This window comes from Crocodylus siamensis, chromosome 6, assembly GCF_052110815.1.
Source record: "Crocodylus siamensis isolate JL-2025a chromosome 6, ASM5211081v1, whole genome shotgun sequence".
NCBI classification, from domain to species: domain Eukaryota; kingdom Metazoa; phylum Chordata; order Crocodylia; family Crocodylidae; genus Crocodylus; species Crocodylus siamensis.
In genome coordinates, this window is record NC_143400.1 from 11,036,164 (window position 1) to 11,063,045 (window position 26,882).

General features: G+C 55.1%; 1 protein-coding gene across 17 annotated transcripts; it reads left to right on the top strand.

Annotated features, from left to right (window-relative positions):
• The first annotated feature begins 393 nt into the window (after window positions 1-393).
• TPM3 (tropomyosin 3) lies at window positions 394-26,097 on the top strand. 17 transcript variants are annotated; one of them, XM_090050528.1, is made up of 10 exons: window positions 394-589; window positions 1,525-1,650; window positions 14,515-14,648; window positions 14,794-14,911; window positions 15,699-15,769; window positions 16,435-16,510; window positions 17,588-17,650; window positions 17,838-17,907; window positions 19,238-19,316; window positions 19,982-20,148. In XM_090050528.1, the coding sequence occupies exons 1-10, from the start codon at window positions 476-478 to the stop codon at window positions 19,983-19,985; spliced, it is 855 nt and encodes a 284-aa protein (XP_089906654.1). In that variant the 5' UTR covers window positions 394-475; the 3' UTR covers window positions 19,986-20,148. The 17 variants fall into 17 exon arrangements, with proteins under 17 accessions (XP_089906654.1, XP_089906664.1, XP_089906663.1 ...); XM_090050525.1 differs by lacking the exons at window positions 16,435-16,510; window positions 19,982-20,148 and adding exons at window positions 16,991-17,066; window positions 24,923-26,097 and having other exon boundaries at window positions 395-589; XM_090050524.1 differs by lacking the exon at window positions 16,435-16,510 and adding an exon at window positions 16,991-17,066 and having other exon boundaries at window positions 395-589.
• Window positions 26,098-26,882: the final 785 nt, after the last annotated feature.

Here is a 26,882-nt window from a genome sequence, read left to right on the forward strand (position 1 = left end):
GACCCAGGCGTCTGGGCTGGGTGCAGGCTGCAGGCCCTGCTGTCGGGGCTGGCGTGGGCAGGCACGTTCTCTGTCTTACCGTGTGAAAATAGCCCTGGGTGTTCTGTTGCAGGGGGGTGAAAACAATCCCGCTGGAACAAAGCAGAGCCCCCCTTCTCTCACCCCCCACCTGTGCTTTTTATAACCGGCTCCCAGCTGTCCCACGGGAGCCCAAATATGGCCCTGCCCATGAAGTCATGAAGTAGGCATCCCCCCCCATGCCCGGGGCAGGGACTGGAACAATGGGACCCAACCAGAGACATTTTGGGAGTGCAGGGAGGCGGCATGGCCCAAGAAAGGTAAAGGCCAGCGCCAGCTGGCAGGGGCGCTGGGATAAAACAGCCGGGTGGGGACGTGCCCAGCACTCGGCAGCCCAAACCCCAGACCGCCGTCTGCTTGTCCCTGAGGGCAGAGGCACCCGAACTCTGCAGCGAAGATGGAGGCCATCAAGAAGAAGATGCAGATGCTGAAGCTGGACAAGGAGAATGCCCTGGACCGGGCGGAGCAGGCTGAGACTGAGCAGAAGCAGGCAGAGGAGAGAAGCAAACAGGTGGGCGAGGGCAGCCAGCACCAGCCCGGACAGCTTTCTCCCTCCTGCCCGTGCCAGAGATCTGGCACTCCCTGCCCTGCTCCTGACAGCCAGGGGATCTTGCCTGGTCCAAGGCAGCTGCTCAGGGAGCCCCATGCAGCTGTCTATCCAGTCCAGCAGCTCCTCCACGGTGTGACTGGCTCTTGCCCGGGGGGGGGATCAGGGTTCCTCAGCTCCTGCCCATTCCTGTTAGAGCTGAGTCTGGCTTTGTAAAAGAGAAGGGTGCTGCATGGACTCCTGCTCCCAGGCAGTCTTGAGCATCACGAGTTGGGGCTCCCAGGGTGTCTTCCCTCCTGAGGGGCATCTACAGAGCACTGACTCCATTCATCCTCCTCCTCTGAACCCCAGATGGGAGGTTTCCTCCTTCAGCTGCCTTGCTTCAAGGTCATAGGGCTTCATTCCTGGCCTGTTCATACCTGGGGCTGCAAACCCGCCCTTCCTTTTAAACAGCAGTCAGAGGTTTTGGTCCAAGTGGGGCCTCATCCAGCTCTCAGGAGAAACAGAGCCATCATGGGCTCGGGAGAAGCTGGGTAGGTGGTGGGAGCTCCTTAAGCAGCTTGTCCCACTGCACACATGCACAAGGAGAGCCAGGTGCAGGCCAGGGGCACTGCACTGCTCTTGCGTATACTAGTGTAAGGTTGGATGGGCCCCAGATCCCCACAGCGAGGTGAAGACTCAAGCCCAGCCCTGCAGCACCAAGGTCCCCAAAACATCCCTGCATCTGGTGGGGAGCTAGGGGGATATGAGTGAGGCTCTGTGTAGCCGGCCCTTGGCTGCTGGGGGAACTTTGCCCAGGCTCTGGCACCCCAAGGGTTGTGGCAGCAAGTTGAGGCAGCCAGGTTTGCCCAGGTCCTGGGCATCTGCAACAATGTGACCCCTTGCTCCTGCCTTTGCAGCTGGAGGATGAGCTGGCAGCCATGCAGAAGAAGCTGAAGGGGACTGAGGACGAGCTGGACAAATACTTGGAGGCTCTGAAGGATGCCCAGGAGAAGCTGGAACTGGCGGAGAAGAAGGCAGCCGATGTACGTATGGCAGGGCTGGTGTACGTATAGTGGGGCGCAGCACAGAGGGGCACATGCACAGATGCTTTCACGCATAAGCAGATCATGCAGGCGCATGCATCCCCCATCATACACGCATGTGGTCTCTATGCTTCCAGGCCTGGCTGGGACCCACACAGCCCAAGTGTAAGTTGGAGCAGCCTTGGGGTTGCTCTCGCTTGCACCCAGCTGCCCAGGCTGTTCTGGAAGTGGGGGGGAAGCCTGGCTGCATCTCCTCACATCAGACAGGGTAGGGCTGGGCTAGGGGCTAGCCTAGGAGCCCCAGGGGAATTCCCTGAGCTTTGCCCTTACCCTGCAGATACTGTCCCCCAAGGACCTGGGTCCGTAGCTCACCCTCCCCACTCCCCGTCCCTTAGTTTGCATGTCGGCTGCCTGCCAGCACAGCGTGTGTGGGTATTAATAGGCTGCCTGCATACCTGGCTATTCAAGCACAGCTTGGGTTTCAGGTTGACACCGGAGGAGCTCACCCTGTGCTGGTGGCAGATAGGGATGACACCCAAGCGCTGCTTTGGGCAGCACAGCTCATGCCGATGGGATGTCACCCCTGGCATCTGCAGGGGAGAGCAAGCAAGCAGCATGGGTCACCTTCCCCTAGGAGGTCCTCACCCTGGGACTGCAGCCACCACCTCACAGAGGCCCAGCCTGCCCTGTGCCCTCAGGGATTGTCTCTGCTCTGAGGCTTGTAGCTGAGTCTGGGGGATAGGATGAGTGGGTGGCAACTCCTCAGGCCAGGCAGTGAGAGGTGGACGAGTGTGAAGGGTCATCCCTGTATGTGCTAGGGTGCATATCTGTGCATCGAGGAATCTGCATCCACAATGCCTGTTCATATGCATGCTGGTGTGTGTGCATGTGTGCTCTCATGCATGTACCTGGGAAATGGATGACCCAGAGCATGTGCAGAGGCCTTTCTGCTGTCACTGGACTTGGCTTGGCTAAATTACTCTAAGGTGGTGATGAGAGAAGGGGCAGGCAGCCGGGGAGGTCAGTTCTGCAGGGAGAGGATGCTGAGTCTGGCTTCATCCCTTGCCCCTGATTTGCACGACTGTCTGGAGCCAGGCGGTGCATCCCTGGGACAGTGGCATTCGTGCCCAGCCCCAGAACACAAAGCATCCCTTGAGAACAGGGAGAACGTCATCAGAGCTGGCAAGGGTCCATCCCAACTTCAGTCCTGCCAGGCTCCGGCCTCTGTGCTGGGAGCGGGGAAGTGAGTCAAGAGGGAAGCCTGGCTCTGGTCTGTTCATGCTTTAGTGGGGAGGTTACTTAGGATTCAGGTTCCAGGGAGGGGAAGCTCTGAGTCACTGGCAGCCAGCCACTCCAATGTTTAGCCCATGGCCTCAGGTCTCAGCCCAGGTCCTAGTAGACCAGAGGATCCTGGCCAGGCTCATTCATGGCCAAGAGTCTGGTGACACCAGAGGGAGTGGGGGTCAAGGGGGAGCCTGGCACTGGGGGCCATTGTTGCTACTGTCCATGCTGCCCCCGCCCTGTCCTCAGGGCTATCAGTGAACCTGTCTCTCCAGCACAGAGCCTATCTAAAAAGTCTCTGTGGTGCTCCCCAATGCATGCAGGGGTAAAAGTGTGAGCATGGGTGGGTGCAGGGGTTAGTCAGAACAGGACGTCCCCAATGACTTGTGCTCGTGTTCAGAGCAGCAGGGCAGAGAAAGCTTTGTGCACTGGTTTTCTGTGCCTCACTGCAGCAGCAACTGGGGCATGCGAGGAGACTCTCTGAGCTGGGTTCTTCCTACCCACAGCCTGCCCTACTTCTGGCCCAGAAAGCTGAGTTGCAGGGAGCAGCTACAAGCCCCTGGAGGGTTTCTGTTGGTGTGGTGGAAGCAGCTTCCACAGAGCCATGCTCAGGGGCTCAGCACAGTGACAGGAGTGATACCAGGGTGGGGGCACAAGGACTACAGGGTGTTACCACTGGGAAGCCCCTGTCCTTGAGCTCCAAGCCCAGGAGACAGGTCAGGAACAGCTCATCAGCAGCATTCGGCCTCCATGAGTCACCCGTGCTAGGATGGTTTGGGTCAGGAGCTGGGATCCACAGACATAAAAAGCCTTGTCAGCCGGCTGGGGGATGAAAGCATGGCGGCCACCTCGACAACTGCACAGGGCTGCTATTGTTGGCCACGGTTTCCAGGAAAACAATGGCACAAGCTGCGCGGGGCTGTGCCCCAGCCACCCGCTTGCCCATCCATCATGCAGCTAAGGGCTGTCAGAGCCCCTTGCAGCTGCTGTGGGGAATTAGAAGGGGTTTATCTGTCCATATTTATCATCCACAGATATGTGAGGGATGACAGAGCTTTCAGCACCCTGTAATAGCACCCGCTTCCCCTGCTGCGGTGGGAACATGAGCCCCTGGGAGACGGTGCCCAGGGATCTCCATCAGGGCTGGAGCCAGGAGGACAAAGTGTGTCACCTGCAACCAGTAAGCAGAGTAGGGGCCTTGCCGGCTTCCCATCCCAGTGCTGAGACTCAAGGCTGCATCACAGGGCAGCTGGAGGTGGGGACCCATCCACTTCTGTTAAATCTGGCACTAGGACCAAAAATGCAGGGTAGCCTCAGAGACCTGGCTCCAGGTTAGGAGAGGGCAGAGCTGGCCCCAGGAGTGCTCTCGCAGTGCCCCACACTGGTGCAATAGGTGCGTGAACAGGAATCCTCATCTCCTTGGCCTCTGAGTTGAGGGAGGTTTCTTTGCTCTGAGCTTCCTCCATCAGGCCTAGTCCAATATGGCCCTGACGGATGCGATCAGTCTCAGTGCGCTCCTCTCAGCCTTCACACTAGCCAAGCACCCAGCTTCATCAGGGTGCAGCCAGGAAGCTGAGGCTTCCCTGTTCAGTTGGGTGCTGGGGTTTCCTTCCCCTCCTCCTGCTTCTCTTTGCTTCCCCTCTGCTCCTTTCCCTTCCTGTCTGAGTTCCTGGATTGCAGCAGCTGGGCCCAAGACCTCTCTTCGCTGGCACTAGCTGGTTAGCATGAACAGTCCAGGCCAGATAGTCCCTCACCCCACCACATGCTTGGCCTGATCGGCTGTGCTGCTCTGGCCTGGATGATGCTGGTCAGTATGGCCCGAGTGCATGCGTCTCTGCCCCACTGCCCACAGGGAGCGGAGTGGGGGGAGGGTTGCACCTGGCACACACCCTCGGGAGAACCTCAATCTGCATGAATATCCTGGGGATGGCCAGCAGACTTCAACTAATAGAACAGGCTCATTGCAGGGCCTGGCGAGGCTGGCAAGAGTCAGGTAATTGGAGGGTCTGATCAGGCCTGGTGAGGGCTTCGCACAGTCTGTCCAGAGACCTGCAGGGTGTGAGTAATCATCACAAGTGAACCAGCTGTGCAGGGCTCTGTCCTCTGCGCTGCTGTTGTCTGTGACACAGGCAGGGGATGGGAGAATGCTGTGTCTGCCTGGCAGGAGGGAATCAGAATGGACAGATGCACTGGGGAAAGGAATCCTGGTCCTCCCTCGGGTCTGCACAGCCCGCCGGCTCTGGATTTTCAGGGGCTGGTTGTCAGTGTGAACGGCAGCAGCAACATGGGGCTAGTTTAGGGACTGGTCTGAGCTCAGGCAAGTGGGGTTTTCCCTGAGTGGGGATGGGGTAAAGGCTCCAGGACTTGGACCCTACAAAGTACAGCTGGGTTTGACCTCACAGAAAAAGGGCAGTTCCTTTGAGTCCCTCTGCACATGGATTGACTTCAGTCCCTCTGAAACGCAATACCAGGAAAGCAATGGGTGGATGCAGTCACGTCAGATTAGATCTGCCCATTAGTGGCTTTGTTTGTGCCTGGACATTTCTCTGCACAAATGAACCTCATCTGGGCTGCTTTGGAATTGATTTCAGGCTGTCCTTGTGCAAAACTGCATGGGCCTAGCTGAACAGTACAGCTTGGATACAGCCCTGGCACATTGTGGAGGAGGCACAGGAGATACCAGGGCAAATGTGTGTGGCCTTGTGCAAGCAGCAATGTGGCAGCAGCAGCTGCAGGGTTCTGGGGCTAAGGTGTCTGCTAAGGAACTTTTCATTTTTAAGCGCAAATGCACAGGCTGCGCATAATAGGTTTGTTGTGAGGGAAAGCAGTCAGTGCCCTCGGTCGTGTTGAAAACCAGCTTCTCTGCAAAATCCATAGAACAGAGGAAGGCTACTTAAAGTTAAGCTGTTCCCAGCTCTGTGCCTCTGAGAGCAGAGACATCTGAAGAGGACTCAGGGCTGGCTACAGCTAGGGTGCTTTTGGACATGCATACAGGGGAAGACCAAAGATATCCTGTCCTGGGGCATTTAGAGCCCAGGACTTGGAAGCCACAAATTACAGTGGAAAAAATGTGACTCTTGAAGGGGAAGGCACTGGATTAGGAGATCTGTTACAAGTTCCAGATCCTTTTGCTTCCAGCTGCCCTGGTCTCTAGTGACCGTGGCCAGATTCTCAGCTAGTGTAAACTGCCGTGGCTTCCCTGACACTACTTTGTCCCCGCTGAGAACCCAGCCCTGCCCACAACCAGGGAAAAAGTCTAGTGCGGGCTCCAGGAATCATGAGAGTGACTCATGTGTCATGGGAGCCTTAGCAATCACCCCTTTGGGGGTCTTTGGTGTTTGCCTCCAGCTCCTGAGCCTTGAGGATTCCCATTTGGAGCCTTTTCCCAAGGACTGGAACTTTTTGTTTTTTATGTGAAAGGTGCAGTTCTCCTCCAGTTGCATGACTGGAGTGCGGGCTAAGAAGGACACCAGATATTGCAGCACTGGTGATACAGTTATGGTACCTAGCAGCACTGCTGGCCCCGCAACTCATTCCCGAGCTGGCAGCTGGTTCACAACCCTGTGGAATGAGTCAGGCATTGCGATACATTTCTCATGTGTTTTCCCACAGCTGGTTGGGGGCAGAACTGAGTGGGTAGGCTCGGGCCAAGGAACTTCAGCAGCTTTCAGCTGGTGGAGAGTCCTCCAAAGACCACTGCCAGATGGCACAGGTCAGAGCCACCCCAAGACTGCTCTACCCTGTACCCAGTGGTAAAGGTGGGAGAACATCAGGGAACTGGAGCCCAGGCCCTGACAGCCCCCTCTCTACTGGGCCTGGCCTTCCAGGTCAGGGGCTGAGGTACTAAGTAAGAGGCCATTTGCTTTGCCTCAGCTGAGCAGAGCTCCAGACTCTGGCATTGCAGACCCAGGCGGTGCGGCAGGCTGAATCACGCAATGCCAATGAGTAACCCAGTTACCTATGCAGTTAACCTAGAAAACGGGCTCCTTGCTTCATCTCTGGACAGTCCTGTCTCGAGCAGGATGTCTGCCGTCCTGCCGGGGAAGGCGTGGGAGACGCGGGCTGCGTGAGCTCAGCCTAATGGAATGCCGAGCTGAGCCGGCAGAAACGGATGATGTCGTTGTGGGAAGTGGCGATGAGGCGTTTGGTCCTCATACCCATATATGTATATGGGCTCCTGCACAGGGTCAGGGCGTCCCTGGACGCGGGAACTGATACACGCATTGGCCGCATCAGGGGGTTTGTGAGCCCTGAGCCTGGGGACTTTGCGGGGGGGTGTCTTCCTCATGGCCTGTGTGGGTACTGAGGGGTGGCTGGGACTTGAGGGGCTGTGGAGAGACAACTCGGGAGCCCACGTGTGGCTCCTGTGCCCCGGCCCATGGACACAGGAGAGGTTTGTTGGTGGCTCTGAGATGCTGCAGCCCCTGTGGCTCCGCTCCCACCCCGGGGTGTGCAGCAAGGGACTGCGGACAGGCAGGGTGGCGGATTCGGGGTAGAGGGCAGCTCCCCAATGTTTGGGGGCTCCACTCCCATCTCGGGGTGCGCGGGGGGGGCGTTGCAGGGTAGGTCCCACTGTTGGGGTCCTCAGGGTTACCCCCAGTTCACGGGGCCCAGGTCCACCCTAGGGGCCTGTGTTCGGCCCCGGGGCCCCCCTAGGGGGCGCCAGCGCCGCTGTGCAGCCAGGGCAGCGAGGGATGCACCGCCCGGTAACCATGGCAACCGGGCGGGGTAGGGCGGCTCTCATCCGGGTCCTCTCGCTGCAGGAGGAAGTGAGGTCACTTCCCAGGTAGGGGGCGGTTCCGGTATTTCAGGGCGGGGCCGGGCGGAAGCGGCTGAGTAGCGCGGGCGCGGGAGCAGAGCGGGGGTGCAGTCATGGCCGGGGCTACCACGATCGAGGCGGTAAAGCGCAAGATCCAGGTGCTGCAGCAGCAGGCGGACGACGCCGAGGAGCGCGCGGACCGCCTGCAGCGTGAGGTGGAGGCCGAGCGCCACAACCGCGAGCAGGTGTGGCCCGGAGCGGCCGCGGAGGGGAGGATCGGGGTCCGCGGGAGGGCGCGGGATTGGAGCCTTGTGCGGAGGGGGGAAAACGGAGCGGGGTCGCGATCGGGAGCGGGGCCCGGCAGGGGAGCTGCTACCTAACGCGGTGTGTCCCGTGCCCCCCCCCCCCCCCCCCGCGCAGGGCAGGGCAGGGCGTCCTGGGGCGTGGGCTCCGCTCCCACGTGGGGGTGTCAGGGTGGAGGCCGGGGGCGGGGGGGCAGCTCTTCCGCTGCACTGCAGGAAATGAAGCAGCAAGTTTGGCTCTGCGGAAGCACTTCCCCCCCTGGGGCGGTGCCAGGGTCGGTGCCGGCCAGTGGGGCCCCTCCCCCCCGTTGCCCTCCCCAGCCTGGGGTCCCCATGCCCTGACGTGGCTGCCTTGTTGGGTGCCAGGGGGTGGCCGGGGGTCCGGGTGAGGATAGCACCCTTGTTGCAGGCGTCATGGGGGAGGCCCTGGTGCTGCTTGCGGTTTGGGAAGAGGCGTGCCAGCCCCTCCCCGGATGAGCTGTGGCTTCCACCGGCCTGGCGGTGCTCTTATCTTGGCTGCTCATCGAATTGCCCCTTTGGATCTTACTGGCAGGGCTTGGGATGTTGCTGAGCTGGCAGCTCCGGGTGGGGGAGGCTGTTGCCAGCTCCTTTTTCAGAGCTGGTGGCTTTACTGGGCTCCCAGGCCCTTCCCAGTACGAGATCGCAAGGCTGCTATGCTCCCGGCCTGCGGTGGCTTTATAAGGGAATCTTTGGGCTTTCAGTTCAAAGCAAGTCCTTGCAACTTGAGCTGAAGGAATAGCAGCCCTGCTAACTCATCCCAGCTCTTGGTTTGTGGTCGGAAAAATCTGCATGGAACATGGGAATTTGGTTCCCTGCTGCAGCCAATGCTCAGAGCGGCTCTGTCTTGTGGGAAGCTCATTCCAGGCCGAAAGCAGGGTGTTCTGGGACTTCAAGGGCAGGCCACAGCTTCTGCGTGCCGCCCCCAGGCTTGTCGGCTTTCAGCTCTGTTGGGTTCAGTTGTGTGCTCTCGCTGTTGGGGCGCAGTCCAGATAAAGTCAGTACCAGAGATACTGGGCAAGAGGCTCAGCTTTGCTTTTTGGAGCTGCTTTGGTAACCTTTGACTGGCTGAGATTATAGCAATCCTTTTGCAGAGCTGTGTCCTTGGTAAAATCAACTCTGTGCGCGCTCAGCCTCTACATTTGGCGATTTGGCTGGATCAGAGCAGTGCTTGGAGTGATGTTTATGCCAATTTCTAAGACTTAATACCCTGGCTTCTGGAAGCCTCTAGCTTCAGCTCTATGCTAGAGTGACTGAAATCAAAGCTTTACTGTTCTTGGAAGAAGTTTCATGCCTTGGTAATCTAATAAGAAGGGGATAGATTTGATCCCAAAGTAGTCTGAATAAGCCAGCTCACTGTGTGCTATGAGCTACTGGCCTACACTTGAAATGTGATAGGAGTTGATGATAGTTAGTGTGGTCAGGGTGCTAAAACCTGGGTTAGAAATGGGAAGGGCTCCTCTCAGCTGGTGAGAATTACCCCACTTGGCTGCTTTCCTGCTGTCAAGCTGGGCAGAGTGGTGATGACCCACCCTTGCATGTACAGTGCAGGGACAGCCCACTGCGTCCTTGGGGACTAACAATCTCTTCCTACAAAGCTCCCTTATAGACTTCAGTTGTCTGCGAGCATGTTTGCAGTATGGCACCGAGAGGGAAGGTTTCTCTTCTCTGAGAAGTAGCTGGCTTAAAGCTGGGTCTTGTTTGGATTTCCAGTGTGGCACTGGGTAACTCCCTTTTGGCCTAGGCTAAATGGCATAGCTTGGATCTTTCTGGGAGGGAGGATGCTCGTTTGAACAATGCCATTCCCTGGGTGCTATCTTCCTGCAGGTTATCTGCTCTGGGAGTGGTGTTTGGCTAAGGATGGTGGGGGAGGGGAACTGATCCCGAGTCCTGCTGGCTGCCTGTGAACTCTGGTGGCTGTGTCCTGCAGAAAAGGTGCTGGGGAGCCCAGGTTAGTTGTGCCAGGCCCAGGGCAGGCTCATCTTCCCAGATGGATGGTTTAGTCACTGCCCAGCTGAGGCTGCCTTCCCAAAGGCTGGAGGTAGAGGAAGCAGCACTCCAGTGATAACCAGCAAGTAGGGATGAGGACAGGGGACTCGTCAAGGCAGCATGCCATGACCTGCACCATTCTGTGGGCTGAACACCAGAAGTGGCTTGGTACCTGCAGCTGTCTCCCAGAGCTCAGGCTGCCTGACTGCATGTTGTTTTTCTTCTAGTCCCTTGTGAGCCCACAGCTGCTGCTCTGCAGTAGCCTTCCCCCAGGGAGTCAGTTCCTCACCAGGGAGTTGCCCTACCCGGAGGCACCATGGGGAGGAGCGGACTCTGAGTCTGCAGTCCCTTGAGAAACAAGCTTGCAAACACTTGTGGGGCTAGCCTCCTAAGCAGAAGGGAAACCTCCACCTAGCTCCAAAGTGCTTCCCTGGCCTAGACTTCTTTTCCTCCTCCTTTTGTCTCCTGGCCTGTGTTTGCATAGGTGTGTGTTGAACTCACTGCATTCCAGGGCCCTAGAGTCTAGGATGGTTCAGCTGTGCTGAATAGCTGCCTGTGCCTACAGCAGGGCTGCCAGGCCACACCCATGGCTATCTGGACTTCAGAGTACTGGGCTCTGGCTCCCTTTATTGTGCTTGGTATCTATGAAACTACCTGGTGGGGAGGGGGTCACTGCTGGCAAGCTGCAGCCAGTTGCTGTAGGACATGCATGGCTACCAAATCCAGGCCTGTGCAGCAGCTTGGAGCTGCGGCCTGACTGAACATATGCATAAACTTAGTTTGGGTCCTTACAGATTCCAGCATTACCTCAGCACACAACTATCTGGAAGCCAGGCTGCTCCCTGCTGGGGCTGTGTCTAAGACTAGGTGGGGTTCTCTCTTGGAACTGGCATGGGCAGCTCCGGGAAGTCGGCTGTTGGATGGCAGTGTACCTGGGATGGAGCCTATGTCTGAGTGGTCTCTTTTTGGAAATTCAAAGTGGGCTTTCATGAATATGGAGGGTAGCAAAATTTTTTTTGGGGGGGGTGTGCTGTGCAGGTCTGGCACATGCTCTCAGGGGGTGTTGTTGGACTCCCCACTCTTCAATCACTGCTGCTTTGATCTCTGTGCACAGTAATGAATTGGCTTCTCTACTCTGCTGCTCTTCCACTGAACTTGCTTGGGTTTAGATTGAGTCTCTGCTGTGGGGAGGAGGCAGGTGATGGGCAGGATCTATGCCCCCTTGCTGGCCTGCTGCATCTGCAGGGTTCCCATGGGTTGTGTAACAGGAGCCGGGGAAGAGTTCTCTGGGCTTGGTGCCTTCCCTCGGCTTTGCCGCTCCTCTCACAAATGGGCTGAGTTGAAGTGCTCTGTGGCTGGGGCAGTGAGACTGCAGTGTGGAGGAAACCCCTCCCTGCACTGGCACCACCTTGCTGCTCAGGGTATTTCATTGTCTCTGGTGGAGGAAATGGGGGAAGGGTTCCAGGAATCCTGCCTGGCTCACAGTCTAACACAGAGGTGTCGGCAGCTCTTGGCATGTTCTGGGAAAGTGGAAGTGACAACACTAGTTATGCTGCCAGTGCAAGAAAACTAAGCAAGGTAGAAAGTATTAAATGGAGGCTTAATGACTGGGGAACTCCAGGGTTTCACGCTGAGGGCTTGTCCTGGCATCCTGCTGGGGAAGGAGCAGCCAGGTTCAAAGTCCTACACCAGCAAGTATCCTGTCCTGTTGGGGGTGCAGTGACTGAGATGCCAGGCCCTTCAAGGCAGGGAGCTATTGGCCTTGCTTCTCTATTCCCAATCCCTGAGGCAGGCTTGTGCAGGATTTGCTGGAAGCCTGTGAGGATGGGATAGTTCTGTCTAGGCCTCACTGGGTGGGGAAGCTGCACTGTTGCTGTACAGAAGTGCACGAGAGGCTGTGGGATGGCCTGGACCATGCACAGAGTAACCAGCCTGCTGGTCTAGTGCCCAGCATGGGCCACATTGCCTTCTATCTTGGTGCCAATCCAATCTGCTGCTCTGCTTGGTGGGCTGTTGCCTAGTGTGCAGAGGGAAGGGGGAGCGGAAATGCCTGCTCAAACTCTGGCTCCAGCACATGCAAAGCAATGCAAAGCACGGCCAGGCTGTGTGGTGGGCAGCTAATGAGGAACTTGGACTTGCGGCAGGAAAGGCCAAGACTGCACTGCGTGTGCAGGGAGGTGCCCGGAAAAGCAAGGGGAGGTAGCAGGTATGAGCCTGGGGCAGTAAAATGAGGCCCCTCCCAGCCCTCGGCTCTGCTTTCATGTGCAGCCTCCCCAGGAATTCTTTTGTAATAGAGGCATTGTCCTGGTATAGGGAAGCCTGCTGTTGTCATAGGAACACACACGGCCATCGGGCTTCTTGCTGCCCTGCAGCATAATGAGATGTTCACTAGTGCTCCAGCTTGGGCAGGGGCCCTGTAGTGGTAGGCAGCCCCCCAGATGGTATCTTCTGTGGAGCCCTGGTGGTGGGGGAAGGGATACCAGGAGGAATGTGCTTGGGGCATTCCCCAGCAGGCAGGGGGCTCTACACTGGCTGCTCCTCCTACCCATCCCAGGGAGCCAGTGTGCACTCGGATTCCTTACCCTGTTAGTAGCAGGGCTGTCCTTGAGGCTGCTGGGAATGTCTCTGCCACGTGGTGAAGGGGGGGCCTTGAGGCTACAAGCTTGGGGAAGAGAAGGCAGATGCTGCCTTGCTGTGGTTGGGTGGGGTGGAAAAGCAGGTTTCTTCATGGAAAGGGGTCTCCTGGCATCAGCAGGGCTTGGATCCAGCGGGACCTGCCAGCTAAGCACCAACCTGGTATGGCAGGGAGGCTTCGGGCTCTGTCTTGTGCCAGCTGAGTGCCAGGGTGTGCCTGGACTCATGGCTTTCTGGCTTTTGCTGGGACTCTGTGACCACCAAAGATCCAGCCAGACTTTTAGCTGAGCCGCTGCCTTTCCAGACCTATCTCTAACCTATGATTTTACCCCTCTTCAGACAAACTACTTTCCTACTCCAGCGCCAGGAGCTGCTGGCTGCTCTGGCCTGTGGCACAAGCCTCCAAGCACACTCTCCCACTTTCCTATGGGAAATCTCTTTCCTATCATGTGCTGGGAAATGGGCCTCTGGAGGGTGTGGCCTTCCTCCGCTGAGTGCAGCATCTGGCTGTGCTGCCCTGCAAAGGGAGTGGTGCATGAGCAGATTCCCGAGGGGAAAACCAAGGCTGAGCTGCATGGAGCCCTGTTCTGACACTGGCCTCTTTCATTGCTTAACGGTTACAGCAGGCTGCTGCCCTGCCCCCCGGGCACAAGCTGCTGGCTCGGACCACGTGTCTGGGCAGGCTGCTTTGTCACAAGTGGCAGTTAGGGCATTATTTCAAGCAAGCCTAGCGAGACCTCTAGAATGAAGCACATGGTTACAGGGTGACATTACAGCACAGCTGTGCTGGATTGCTGCTGGCCTGGTGTGCTGTTCCTCCACAGGGTTTCTGGTCTGATTAGGAGAGATCAGACACCTCTGAAGATGGATGGGGGCAGGGTGGGGCATGTTGTGCTTGCTGTAAAGCAGTGAGCCAATGCCTATAGTTTTTGCAGACTTCCCACCAGATTCCCAGGAGGGGCCATGGGCATAGGCCCAGAGCAGTGCTGACCAACGTCTGACAGGCTATGCTGTGTATGGAAAGCCTGGTGTGCAGGTCTCAGGAGGGCTCCTGGGTGCTCTGCTGATGCAGCAGAAGTGGCGATAGAAGAAGTTGCCTCCAAATGAGTCATTTCTGGCTCAGACAGGAGGCTGCAAAGCCTCTGTAGGGACACTGCTCTGAATGGTCCTCCAGAGAGCCCTTCTGGAGACCAGAGCCCCCTTCTCATTCAGTTCACTGAGGGCAGATTTGGGGTTGGCTTTGTTCTGTGTCAGGCTAGAGAGGATGTTGAAGTTTATCATTGCTCTTAGTGCTGTGGGCCCCCTGGGCTAGAAGCTCCCGGGCAGAGCAGGTGTGGGCAAAATGTGGCCTACCAGGCCATTCTATCCAGCCCATGGGGCCCCTAAAAAAAAATTTACAAAATTTTAATATTAATCTGTCCCTGGCTGCCCGTCATGTGGCCCTTGATGGCTTGCCAAAACTCAGTAAGCGGCCCTCCGCCCAAAATAATTGCCTGTGCTTGCTGTAGAGACTTCAGCCCCCACCCCTTCCTCCCTAGGCTTTCTTTCAGAGTGGGATAGAGGGGGTTGTGTTCCCAGTGGCCAGAACTGTAAAGGCAGAGGCTTCTAGCAGAAGGAGCACTTAGCCAGGCTGCTGAGATAATCTGGCTGCCCTCTGACCTGAGGTGCCACTTGCTGGGAATGCACATGGGGTGGCCTGGCTGTGTGATGCTGCCTAACATGCCATGTGTTCCTGACCCTTGGGCAGTCCCACAGTGCGCTGCCAGGTATAATCTGCCAATTAGCGGGTGTCTCATTTGGTGATGGGCACTACGTCAATCCCTTCAGCAGCTGTCGGATCCTGCTGCAGACCAGTTAATTGCCATGCTTGGCTCTCTCTAGGCCGAAGCAGAAGTGGCATCCTTGAACCGACGTATCCAGCTGGTTGAGGAGGAGTTGGACAGAGCCCAGGAGCGTCTTGCCACAGCGCTCCAGAAGCTGGAGGAGGCTGAGAAGGCTGCTGATGAGAGTGAACGGTGAGTGGAGCCCAGGGTTAGGCCAGCTGTCCATGCTTCCGTGAGACATGGTTTGGAGATCCACGTTTCTATGTGCCCATATGGCTTGTGGAGAAGGGGTGGAAGTAACAGTGGTGCATAACCCTTGCTTTTGCTTCTTTGACAGGGGCATGAAGGTGATTGAAAACAGAGCCCTGAAGGATGAGGAGAAGATGGAGCTGCAGGAGATCCAGCTCAAGGAGGCCAAGCACATTGCAGAGGAGGCTGACAGGAAGTATGAAGAGGTGAGGCCTGCAGCAGCTCTGGCAATTTTTTTTTTGCTTGGGGAAAAGACTTCTCCCCCTTTGTCTGGAAAAATACTGCTGGTGCGGATGCTGGAGGACAGGCTGGCTGCCAGCCACTATCTTGTATTCATAAAAAAATGAGGGCTGGAAGGGACCTCAGGAGGTCGCATCTAGTCCAACCCTCTGCTCCAAGCAGGACCAGCCCCAACTAGATCATCCCAGCCAAGGTTCTATTTAGCCAGATCTTGAAAACCTCCAGGGATGGAGATTTGCACCACCTCTCTGGGTAACCTAACCTGTTCCATTGTTTTATTACCCTCCCACTCCTAGTGAGAGAATTCTTCCTTGTATCTAACCAAAACTTTCTTTGCTGCAAATTGAGACTGTTGCTCCTTGTTCTGTCATCTCCCACTACTGAGAACAGTCCAGCTCCATCTTCCTTTTGAACCCCCCTTCAGGGAGTTGAAGGCGGCTATTAAATACTCACTTGGTCTTCTCTTTTTTCCAGACTAAATAAGCCCAGTTCCCTCGGCCTCTCCTCACAAGTTGTGTCCCCGAGCTACCAAACCATTTTTGTTGCCCTCCACTGGATTCTCTCCAATTTGTCCACATCCTTTCTGTAGTTGGGGGGTGGGTGGGGCACAACTGGACGCAGTACTGCAGATGTGCTATTCTCCTTGCAAAGGAACTAGTGGACTGCCTGGTGCTCTCCTCTGGGCTATGTGGTTTAGGAGGAGGAAGCTTGTTTCTCTCTCCTGTCTTCAGGGTCTGGCTTCCTCTTCTCCAGGTTGCCCGGAAGCTGGTGATCATTGAAGGAGACCTGGAGCGCACTGAGGAGAGGGCTGAGCTTGCAGAGTCGTGAGTATCTCACCATGGCTCTTGCCTGCATGACTCCGCTGCACGGAAACTAACCTAGAAAAAGCATCCCAAACCTTGTTAAACAAGGCCTGGGGGAGGGAGGGGGGGGCGCTAGGTCAGCAGGTGAGGGAGGAGAGGAGCTTCACGCACCTTGTGTTCGGAACAGGGACTGAGCTTGCAGCCTGCCTGGGCCCACTTAGTGCCTAGCAAACATGGCTAAAGGCCTTCCCTTGCACTCCTGCTTTGCACTCAACAGCACAGCTTTGTGTGGTCACCTGGGCACATGGTCCTCTGGCTGGGGTTGGGGTGCAGAGCACGAGTGGCCACAACTCTGCCACCTCTGCAGACTTCTGCAATACTGGGGATGGTCTCAGGGCAGGGAACAGCAGGTGAAGTCCTGGTCAGAAGGAATGCGCACATGTGCAGGCTTCTGAGTGGATCTGCAGGGGCAGTTGGGGGGCCTTTCCATGGTCTTCTGGGCCTTGTGTAACAAAGTCAGCCGTGCACACAGCAGGCAGAGTTCTGCTTCCCTCCCGACATGCATGTCATGACCAAGACTCTTCTTTGTTTCCCCTCCCCATTTTTTGCTCTGCTTACTGTTATTGGTGCTCCTTTTGACCTTTGCCCCCACCTGGCTTGTGCCATCATGTGACCACCACTAACAGTCGTGTCCGGGAGGTGGAGGAGCAGATCCGAATGATGGACCAGAACTTGAAGTGTCTGGCTGTGGCCGAAGAAAAGGTACTAACTGTCCCCTCCTTGGGCTGTGACACCTGCAGGTCCTGCGGCCTCCTCGCTGTTCTCTTCCCTCCACTTGTTAATGGCATCTCTCCTTTCTCTCCCTTCTGGAATGCTCCATTCTCTCTTGCTGGCTGACAACCCCCTTCCAGATTAGCAGCAGCTGTCTGCTCACTTCCCTCTCCACTGTACTGGTCAATAATCCCATTCTGTGTGCAAGGTGCTGCATCCAGCCCCTCTTAAGGCCTTGTCGATGCTGCAGCAGCATTGACAAGGTGCTTAAAAGGGGGCATCTGGTCTAAGCACCTGGGTGGTGCTCACTACCTGCACAAGTGCTGGCTTCACCCAGCCTGCTTCCAGGAGCCCTGTCTCCTTGTGGTCTCTACATGTGGATTCACTTTTCTTCTCTCTCTTCTCTCTCCCGTGTTCTTTCCCTCCTGTTTCTCTGTCCTTCTCTCCTGCCTTCTTTACAAACCTCCGTAGCAAATGTTCCGAGCTGGAGGAGGAGCTGAAGAATGTCACGAACAATCTCAAGTCTCTTGAGGCCCAGGCTGAGAAGGTAGGGCTGCTTTGGAGGGCCCAGAACATGCCTGCTCTTTGGCCAGGGGCTCTGGCCCCCACACATCCCAAGAGCTAAGAGCCTTGTTACAGCTTTTTCCTGCAGCACGTTGCTCATGCTCCTCGATACTGCAGACCTAGGCTTACCAACATTTTAAATGCTGTTAGCAAGTAGTGTTGGCCTTGCAGGGGGTCAGTCCGGTGATGAGTTGTGAAGCTTGTTCCAGGAACCTGGGCCCAACTGTTTGGGCAGTCCCCTCTGTGCTCTACTATAACAAGAGAGGCCAGGAGCCAGAATCCCAGCTGGGTGCTTGCCAGGCAGACATGGCTCTTGGGAATAGAGGCAGGTCCTCTGGGCTGGGGAACTTCATGGCACATCTAGAAGCAGAAGTGAATCCCTCCATTCTCTGCTATTCATGGAGGGTTTGGTAACTCACTGGCAGGCTCTGAACTGCCTGCAGGAAGGATGGTAGTGAGTAGAGCTGGGCACAGCTGAGGCCTGACTGCCTGCCTCTTCCACAGTACTCCCAAAAAGAGGACAAGTATGAAGAGGAGATCAAGATCCTGACTGACAAACTCAAGGAGGTGAGTGGCAGTAGTCTTCAGGTAGGGGAACATGCTTTTTGGCATGTGGGATTTGGGCAGACCTGGGGGGTGGGGGGTGTCCAAGCTTGTAGGGGGGCACCAGGTTTGAGTCCTGCAGTCCTATGGCACTGCCATGTGTGCCTGCCATCCTGCTGACTGACTGACTCTGACTCCTCTCCTGGGACAGGCGGAGACCCGTGCCGAATTTGCTGAGCGATCAGTAGCCAAACTGGAGAAGACCATTGATGACTTGGAAGGTACGTTGTGGGGTTGGAGAAGCCACGCTGTCACAAGGAGTACTAATGGACTCAGCCCCAGCAGCTGTGGGGCTTGAGGCTGGAACTGAGGGAGTGGACGGACTGCCCCCTGCTTGGGACATCATTGTGCTCTTGATCAAACTTGGGTAGACCTGAGCCAAGGAGGTCAGAGCTCCTCTGCTACCCGTCCATGCCAACCGGGGCTGTTCAGTGGAGTGCTGTGCTAGGTGTGGTCTTGGGTGATACCAGGCCATGGAAAACAGACTTCCTGGCCTGCCCAGCTGCCCTGGGCATAGATCCAGAGAGCTGGGTCTGAGTGACCCCAGACAGCAAGGCCACCAGCCTCCCCAGCTCTCTGCAAAGGCTTATCTAGAAATCTGGTTTTGGGTGTTACCCAAGCCTTGTTCCATAACAGCAGCCAAGCAGCAGGTGGATGAAGCCAGGCAGTGATCCAGAGCGAGGTGCAACTCTCACAGAGCTGTGAGCTGCATGACTTCTCATGGAGACAGCACTGCATGCTGCAGCCTGTCCCTCAGCTGGGCTGCTGGCTCCAGCTGTCCTGCTGCTGCAGCAACGTAGCTGGGGGCCAGTGGGGCATGCCACGCAAACAGTGGCTGCATTGTGAGCAGCTGCTCTACAGCATAGATGGCCATGGGGGTGGAGTCCCTAGTAGCCCTGAGAGTGAGTTGGTATGTGCCTGCACACTGGCTTCTGCTCAGCCAGTGATGGCAGGGTCTGTTGCCTTGCTCCATTATATGGCAGATAATGCAGGTGCAGTCTGTCTAGCTCCTCCTGCCCAGGTGTATGTATGTGTTGGCATGGGAGTCCCTCCTAGGGTCTGCTGGTGAATCAGTTCAAAACAGGTTTTGTGCTTGAAAGCGGGGCGGGGAGAGAAGCAATACAAGTGCTCCAGCTGCTCTCTGCCCTTCTTAGCTAGAGAAACCTGTTCCACTCCCTCTGAAGAGGGTTGTGCCTTCACTTCCAGCCACCTGTGTTCCTCACAATCCAGCACTGGTCCCTGCGGATCCAGCAGGGCAGCTAAGTCTTACACATGAATTTAGAGCCAGTGGAATATTTTTAATTCTTAAAATCCTGGAGTTGACTCCATTGGCACTGTGGTGCATTGCCTGCAGGGCTTGTTTGGGCCCAGCTCTGTCTTCAAGCTGTCCTTTTCAACAAAACAGGCTCTTGATGTGACCTGGCCATGGGGTCTCCACACACGCTTCGTTGTTTCCTGCTGGCAGATCCTCTGCTGTTGCTCCACCCACTGGAGTTTTTGATCGGCTCTTCCTTTTCCCTCACTGTTTCCCTCTTCTCCAAACCTTTCTAGATGAGCTCTATGCCCAGAAACTGAAGTACAAAGCAATTAGTGAGGAATTGGACCACGCCCTCAATGACATGACTTCCATGTAAATATGAGCTGGCTGGTGTTTTGTCCTTGCTTGAGCAGGCCTTTGGGCCAGCGCTTGCTTGGTTTGCCGTGATTGAGACATTGGCTACAGAAGTGACACTAACTGCGTGAGTCGGTTACTTCTACAGATCTCTGCCTCTGGGTGTAGGCGGAGGTTCTTGCAGCATGCCATAACTTTAACGCTGGCGTCGGGTCCCTGCAATCTGCATGTATGGTGCTGAGTAGGGCTGGCGTAAAGCCGTGCTCAACGGGACTAGCATGAATCTGTTGATCTGAGTAGTGGAGTTCCCATTATGCTGGGGACAGCCATCCCTGTAGCAGGCCGTTTGAAGCAGGGTGGCTCCAAGGATTGGGCTTGGATGAGGTGGCGCTGGCTAAACCTAGGGACTGTTGCTGTGAGGCTGGATTGAGTAGATAAGTGATCTGTGGAAGTAGCCAAACGAGTCTGTTGGCATAACCAGCTGTTGGCTTTGTTCTGACTTGCTGTGGATTCTAACCAGCTACTCTGTGTGTTCCCATACCATTAACTGGGGGTGGGCAGGTGCTCACCGCGTAGAAGTAAGGACCCTTGGCTCTGGCACCTGAGCACTTGCTGCCCCGCGTGTGCAGTGTGCCAGCACACACCTCTCCTAAAATGCGTGTCTCCTTCTTTGTTTCACGCAGATAAATCTTGTGATTCCAAACTCCACTTTGGATTTGCCTCTCTGCTTGATCACTTGTTCTGCATCTGCAACCTTCACTCTCACACGCTCATCCTCCTGCTCACTGTGCCTTCCAGGGCCCATGTTCAGTTAGACTGTATGCAAGGCAGCCCAGGGAGTCAACACTGTAAAGATGCTGTGAAACTTGACAGTGGCCGCAGCCCCCGGTTCACTGCACGTGCTCCTAAACAAAGCTTTCCGTGTACGACTGACATGCCAGACACTGGTACACACCAGGGCTGCCTTTACTGTGTGTCTGGGTGTGGGGCTGAGTGTCTTTTGTCATCTGCCTATTCTGTGTAGTCATAAAGCTCCTTTTGTACTTCTCTCTTGCCTCTTGGTTTAGCGTGAAGTCGCCTTTTTAAGGGGGGAAAAAAAACCACCTACATGTGTAAATTCACGGTGAGTGAAACAGCTGCTCTCAGAATGGGTATCTAGTGACTGCTCTGTCCTAGAGAGTCCTGGTGTCAGTGTTGCCCCAGTGCAACTCCCTTGTCAGTGGAATACATCAATGTTGCACCAAGCTCCCTGTGGCCATCTGTTCTTGCCTCAAGTGTTCATGTGACGTTGCTAAAGACCCCTCCTGGTGCAGGAAAAATCCTGAGGCTGCATTTGGTCATGATCACCCTGATTTTATTTTATTTATTTATTTATTTAAGCCTATGCAGATTAGTGGTGGAGCTGTTTTGTGCTAGTACGCTGTGCAGAGGTTCTGAGTCTGTTAGCTTTCGTATCCCATCAAAGTATTCATATTAAATGCCTGCTGAATTCTGGTGTTGGTAAGAAGTAAAGTTTCTGCACTGACCTGTGCCTGCTTGGAGGCAAGGCATCTGCCTCTGCTTTCCAGATGTGGGTGTTTCTGTACAAAAGGGATCCTATTGGCCTCAAAGTGCAGAGCTGGTCATAGGCACCCTTGGCTGCAGGTCTGTGGTGGGATCCACTCGGTCCTTGGAGGTTGCATGGTTGCACACGTGTTGCAGGCACATCTGCGAGTGCCACATCTTACTGCCAACTTGGAACTTCCTGGCATCGTTCTCTGGCATGGGGGGCCTGGACTGTCAGGGCATGGTGCAGAGCGAAAAGCTGTCCCTGCCAGATCAGTCAGCCCTGCTGCTGGGCATTCCTGGGGACTTTGGAGAGGTCTGGAAGGTACTTCTGCAGCGTATCCTATGAAGGCAGTCTCACTGTCACATACCCTCCATAGCAAAGCTCCTTGTTGGCTTCTGCCACAGCTAAGAAACCTGCTGCCTCCCCAGCATGAGCAGCATCACGTTGCAATCTCAGGCCTGATATGACCCCTGCCTTTATCCTCTTACTGCTGCTCCTAGACATCCCAACTAGTCTGGGGAGGGTGGTGGGCTGAACCAGCACTGAGCCAGGTAAGACATCCTGTCCTAGATCTGAGGCTGTCCCCTGGGTCAGGGAGGCCTAGAAAGACCTGCTTAGGCGTGGATTAAGTCCATCTAAATCTGCATGGGATGGCGGGTAGAAGTGCTTCTGAAATGACCTTGAAGAAAGGAGGTAAGGGCAGGACCTCCTTGCCCAGAGGTGGATGGCTAGTGCCCAGGTGAGGCAGTGTCTGGCCTGGGGTGTAGTCACTTTGTAGTCTGCTAGGCTTCTTGCCCAGCAGTGGGCTGGGCTGGGCTCCTGGCTAGAGGTGTCATAAACACAGATAAAAGCCCTTTGAGATGCAAGCCTGAGCCTCCAGGCCATCTGGCACCATCCTTCTTTAGCCCTGGGGGTGGGGGATCTTTCTGAAGCCAGCCGGCTCAAGAACAAAGCAGCATAGCTGGATACAAAGCCCCTTTCCTGGGATCTGGCTAGTTAGTGGACCGGCACCTGGCTCCTTTCCTGTAGGCTATTGCACTGACCTCTGGCTTTCATCCATTGTGCTGATGGTCCCACAGTTCACACAGTCATATTGAGGTGGTCTGTGCTCTGCCTCTGGCTCTTTCTGCCCAAGCAGAGGCTGTGTTTGCAGTCTGCCTGGAGCCTTGCCTGCCTCTGCAGATAGTCCCAGTGAGCAGTGGCCCCAAGAGAGGGTGAGATCTATGGGGATCCGAGTGAAATTCCATGTTACTTCTGCTGTAGGTGCCACATCAGGGGCTCTGTCCCTTTCCTGCTTCTACAACTGCTATTTAACCTCAGGCTTAGACGAGTCACTGGGTGGTTTGTTTAGCAGCCTTCCAGCCCAGAGAATGCGTATCTAATGAGTAGAGCCCTTGCTGGAGCAAGCAACAACTCCCCAAGGATGGGGCAGCAGCCCCATAGACATCAGGTCACACCTGCTGCTGACTTTGGTCCCTTTCCTTTCCCCTGAGTGGTGGCTGGTGTGCACTAGGTGCCTGCTCCCTCTGACCCCAGAATGCTGCAGGAAGGCTGCATGCCTTCTGTCCTGTTTGGCAGGAAAGCTGAACCTGTAGATGCCTGCCCCTCCAGTTGTGAGGCTGCTGGCCCAGTCCTAGGCAATGGAGCAGGCCTCTAGGAACTCAGCCTGGCTTTGTCAGGCAACAGCACGCTGCTGTACCATCCCCAGGGCTAAAATGTAAATACAGCATGCCAAAGGCTGGTCCTGTTCTGAAGCATCTGTCCCTGTCCTGCTAGCTGACCATGTGGTTCTGGACTTAGCTCTGCTCTACTACCTAGAGTGCCTGGCTGGTGTTGCTGGGTAGCATGTACTCCATCGGGAGCATGGGCAGGGCATCCTTGCTCCAGTGTCCTGACACATCTGTCTGAGGGACTTCCACGGAGGCTCATCGCTAATACTGTTTGAAAGCAGGCAAGGCTTTGGGCCTCCCTCGTGCTGCTGGCCTGGTCGGAAGTTTGTGGAGGGGCCAAACTCTCACTCTGCAGGTGATCCTTCTAGCTCTTGGGACCCAGACTTACAAGCGCTAGGCCCACATAAATGCTGCCCTAAATGGCCCTAACCACTACTCTGCTTTCTTGCACTCTTCTTATACAGAACAAGGTGCTTCCAAGGGTCATCCAGTGTCGGGGCATAAGAAACAGGCTGGCGCATAGGCTTCATCCTCCAGCACTGTCCTCTACCTTCCTGTATCACTACAAATGCACAGCAACACTTCTGTCTGTACTTGGCTCCTTCTCTGACCCAGTCTGCTTCCTGTTTGCATGCTGAGGCACCCATGGCTTGGAAGTCATAAAGCCACGAGATGCTGAGACAGGTTGTTTAACATGCTCACCTTGGTCTTCTACTAACCTTCCCTTTCTCTCTCTTTCTCTTTTTCTTTCTCTTTCTCTTTCTCTCCTTGTTTTCCTAATCCTCCTGTTGCCGCCGCAGAGCGCCTGTACAGCCAGCATGAGAAAAACCGCCTGCTCTCTAACGAGCTGAAGTTAACGCTGCATGATCTATGTGACTGAGGAGGGGCCCCACTAATGACATAAAAACAAGCTTATTGTGAGACCTGCCCAGTGGACCACAGTGAATTTTGATCATTATTACCAGGCATGCAGCTTGCCCACCTTGTGCAATTGCTGCTAAGGGGGTGGGAGGCAGTTGCAGTCCAGTATCTAATGTACTGATTCCTTTTTTTTAATTTATTCTTTTTAATGAGATTTAACCTCTCTCCAGTGCAGTAAATCCCTAGGACCTGAGAGTCTATCAGGCTGGCAGCTGTGCCCTACTGGCCTGCTGGGCACTGCAGGGCTCCACGTGGAGTCAGACTAGCAGTCCCCTCCAGCTTGTGGGTGTGGGCTGACCTAGAGGCCTGTATCTATTAGGCAAGCTGCTATAGAGAAGACCAATGTGTATATGTAAGTGCTGTCCCCTGAATGCCTGTAGGATTTCCTGCTGCATGGATTGATGGCTGTTTCTGACAATAAACCACTGACCTCACGGTCTGTAAGATGACTGCAACCCTGTGCTACTTTTCTATAGACGAGCTCCAGCTCAAAGTTTGGGGAGGGGCTTGGACAGCTGTGGGGGCTGGTCCATAAGGACCCCAGCTGGTGTGGGGATTAGCTTCTTGGAAGCAAGTGTCTGTCACTAATGCCTTCCTGAGGGTGGGAATCCTGTGTGGGTTGGTACAGGGGGTGTAGAGGCAGCTTCCATGGGCTCCTGGGCAGGACCCCTGGCTTCTGCACCAGGAAGCAGCCTTCCTCCCAGTTTGACCTCCAGGGTGCTCCAGAAGAATGCACTGCGTCTCTGGCCATGCCCTAACAGGCCGCCTATATCGATGTACTCTCTTCCTGCAGCATGCCTGTCCGGTATTCCTGCATGTTGGGATTTGCTGGGGCAACATGATTAAGCAAGAACCCTGGCAACTGATGTGGGCTCCCCTGGCCCAGGGAGCATGTCATGACCTCTGGGTGGGCTTGAGCATGCATGCTGTCATTGAGCCACTGTCTCCTGCTTGTGGAGAGCAGCTTCCTGGCTGGCTGCTACCCCTGTTAAGAGGCCTTGCTGTAGAGTCCCACCTTTGCAGGGCTGCTGGTCCCATGACATGTGAGCAGTTAATGCCTCCGGTGTGAACTTTGGGAGGGGCAGGCATTGGGTGGAGTTCTCTGGCTGAAGGGATCTGCTGAACACAGCTTGGAGCAACTTGGGTGCCTGCTGGTGAATCCTTGGCCACTGGGCTGGGGTCTGCTCTCTGAAGCACTGGGGGAGGCCAGTGTCACTGACGCTTCTGCACACACAATCCAGGCGCCGGCACTCGCTAAACACAGACCTTTTGAGCAGCAGCAACACTGGGGGCACCAGCTGCTCTAGAGATAAAGGCCACCAATGAGTTGGGTAACCCCAGGGTTAGTGGTTGCAAGGAGTGCTGCAGCCACCATTTAAGGAGGAGCTAATATAAGGCTGCTGTGCTGGGCACGGGTCGAGCTCTGGCTGGGTCTGTGCAGTTTTAAATTGACTTCTGACTGTCTGACTCTTACCTCCTGCCAGATAAACTGAAATCCACCAAAGAGGAGCATCTCTGCACGCAAAGAATGCTGGACCAGACCCTGCTAGACCTGAACGAAATGTAAAGGACCCCTGCCACGCCTCTGCCACACTGCTGGGCCAGCCCATCCAGTGCTGACCTGTAACCCTGGGCTTCACCGTTTACCTTCCTGTTGCCAATTCAGCCAAACACATTCCGCCAGCTTGCCCAAGGGTTAAAGGTCACCAGGCTGGGCAGAGCCTTAAACAGCTTCATTAAGGGAAATAAAGCAATGCAATAATGTTTGGAGAGCACGTCTGAGATTGCACATGTTTTGTACAACCTCTTTTGTAGTGGCTACTGTAAATGTTCCATGTAGCCTGGGGGGAGGGGGCTCACAAGCAATGTGGGAAGCTCATGGCTTTACAATTTGATACTAACCTTGTGTCTGTAAGTTCTGCTCCTCTGCCTCTGCAGCAGGGAGGGGAAGGGGGACCATTCCTATAAGCCTGCCTGGAAATGCAGGCCCTATGGGGGAACCATGCTCCACCTGCATAGGGCTAGTGGGAATTGGAACTCACAGGAGCTGTTTGCCAAAAAGCACAGTGCAGTCTCGGCTTTAAGGTAACTCCCCTCCTGTCCCAGAGCCAGGGGTCACAGCCAAGTGGGGGTTCCTCTTTTAAGACCAAACCTGTTCTTTAAACATGAGAATTAGTTGCATGGACCTTCTTACACCCTATGTGGCCCAGTCCCCCTCTCTAGGCTACTAACAAACATAAAAGCAGGCAGCTCCTCTAGCCCATTGCTTCCACTGGGGTTGAATTTGCCTTCATTAAGTGCTGTGGCACCAAGCTTTGTCACTCATCACTGGGCAAACATGTTCATAGTTTAAATACAAAAATGTCTCTTGTTCAAAGAGTTGCTTTTCTGTGAGGGGATCCCTTCCTGCCAGGAGCACTCTTGATGTCTTAACTGGGTACAAGCCATCCTGCAGCGTATTACTGAAGCTCAGTTGTGTTGTGAGGCGCACGCACTGTGGTCAGTGTGAAGTTTGCATTGTGTAGCTCGTCAGCTCGAGCGCTCCTTGGCTGTTCGTGGTTGTAGGGGCCAATCTGCAGAAAAACCATATCAAGTGTTTTGATACTAAAATTTGAAAATTGTCTTAATGTCTTTTGAAATAAAAGAACCATTCCCTCCATGCTGTGCTCCAGGTGTAGTGGTATTTATTTGCTTTATTTTTCAGCAGGCAGCTTCTGGTAAGCTCATGGCCCCTTCTGTGCAGAGGGATGTGGCCAAGGGCAGTAGCAATAGAACCCTAGCTTGGAGCTTGCTGGGAATAACAGCATTCTGGAGAGAGAAGGGTAAGTGCACCTAGCTGAGGATGGTGCGGTTTTAGTTTAATCTTGTGATCTGCGTTAAGCCAAAGGCACCTTTTTAATCTTCGTCATTCCTGCTAGTGGAATGCAGCCTGCAGAGACCAAGTGCTGTAGCTGTCTGGTACATCCCAGAAATAGAAGAGGGGAAGCTAATCCTCCCCTCTTTCAAAAGCCTGGTTGTCTAGATCTGGGCTTTGGGCTGAGGTCTCTTCCCTTTCCTATGTGTGGAACTACCTGCATTCAGCTGCTGCTTGGTCTTGGTGATGGAATTAGATGGCTCTAGTAACAAGCATCAGGAGGAACAAATTGGTGCCAGACTGGAATCATTCCAAAACTGCCTGCATAACAAAGGGGATACAAGTGTTGGGGTGAGAAGAGCAGAAGACTACAAGGTCTGGTGTGTGTTCTTGCTTGTCCATCTGTTCCCAGTGCCTGTGATGGGATGTCTTCATAATGGAGTCTGGGCAAATACCTCTTGTATGCTGACTGAATCTACCCATTCTCTTCCTTGCTCTTTAGGAAGCAGCATGCTGGTCTTTCTCCAACTTGAAGTGAAAGAAAGTGGGTTCATTAATTGCTTTTGCTAAGGAGTTGGCCAGAGAGAAGC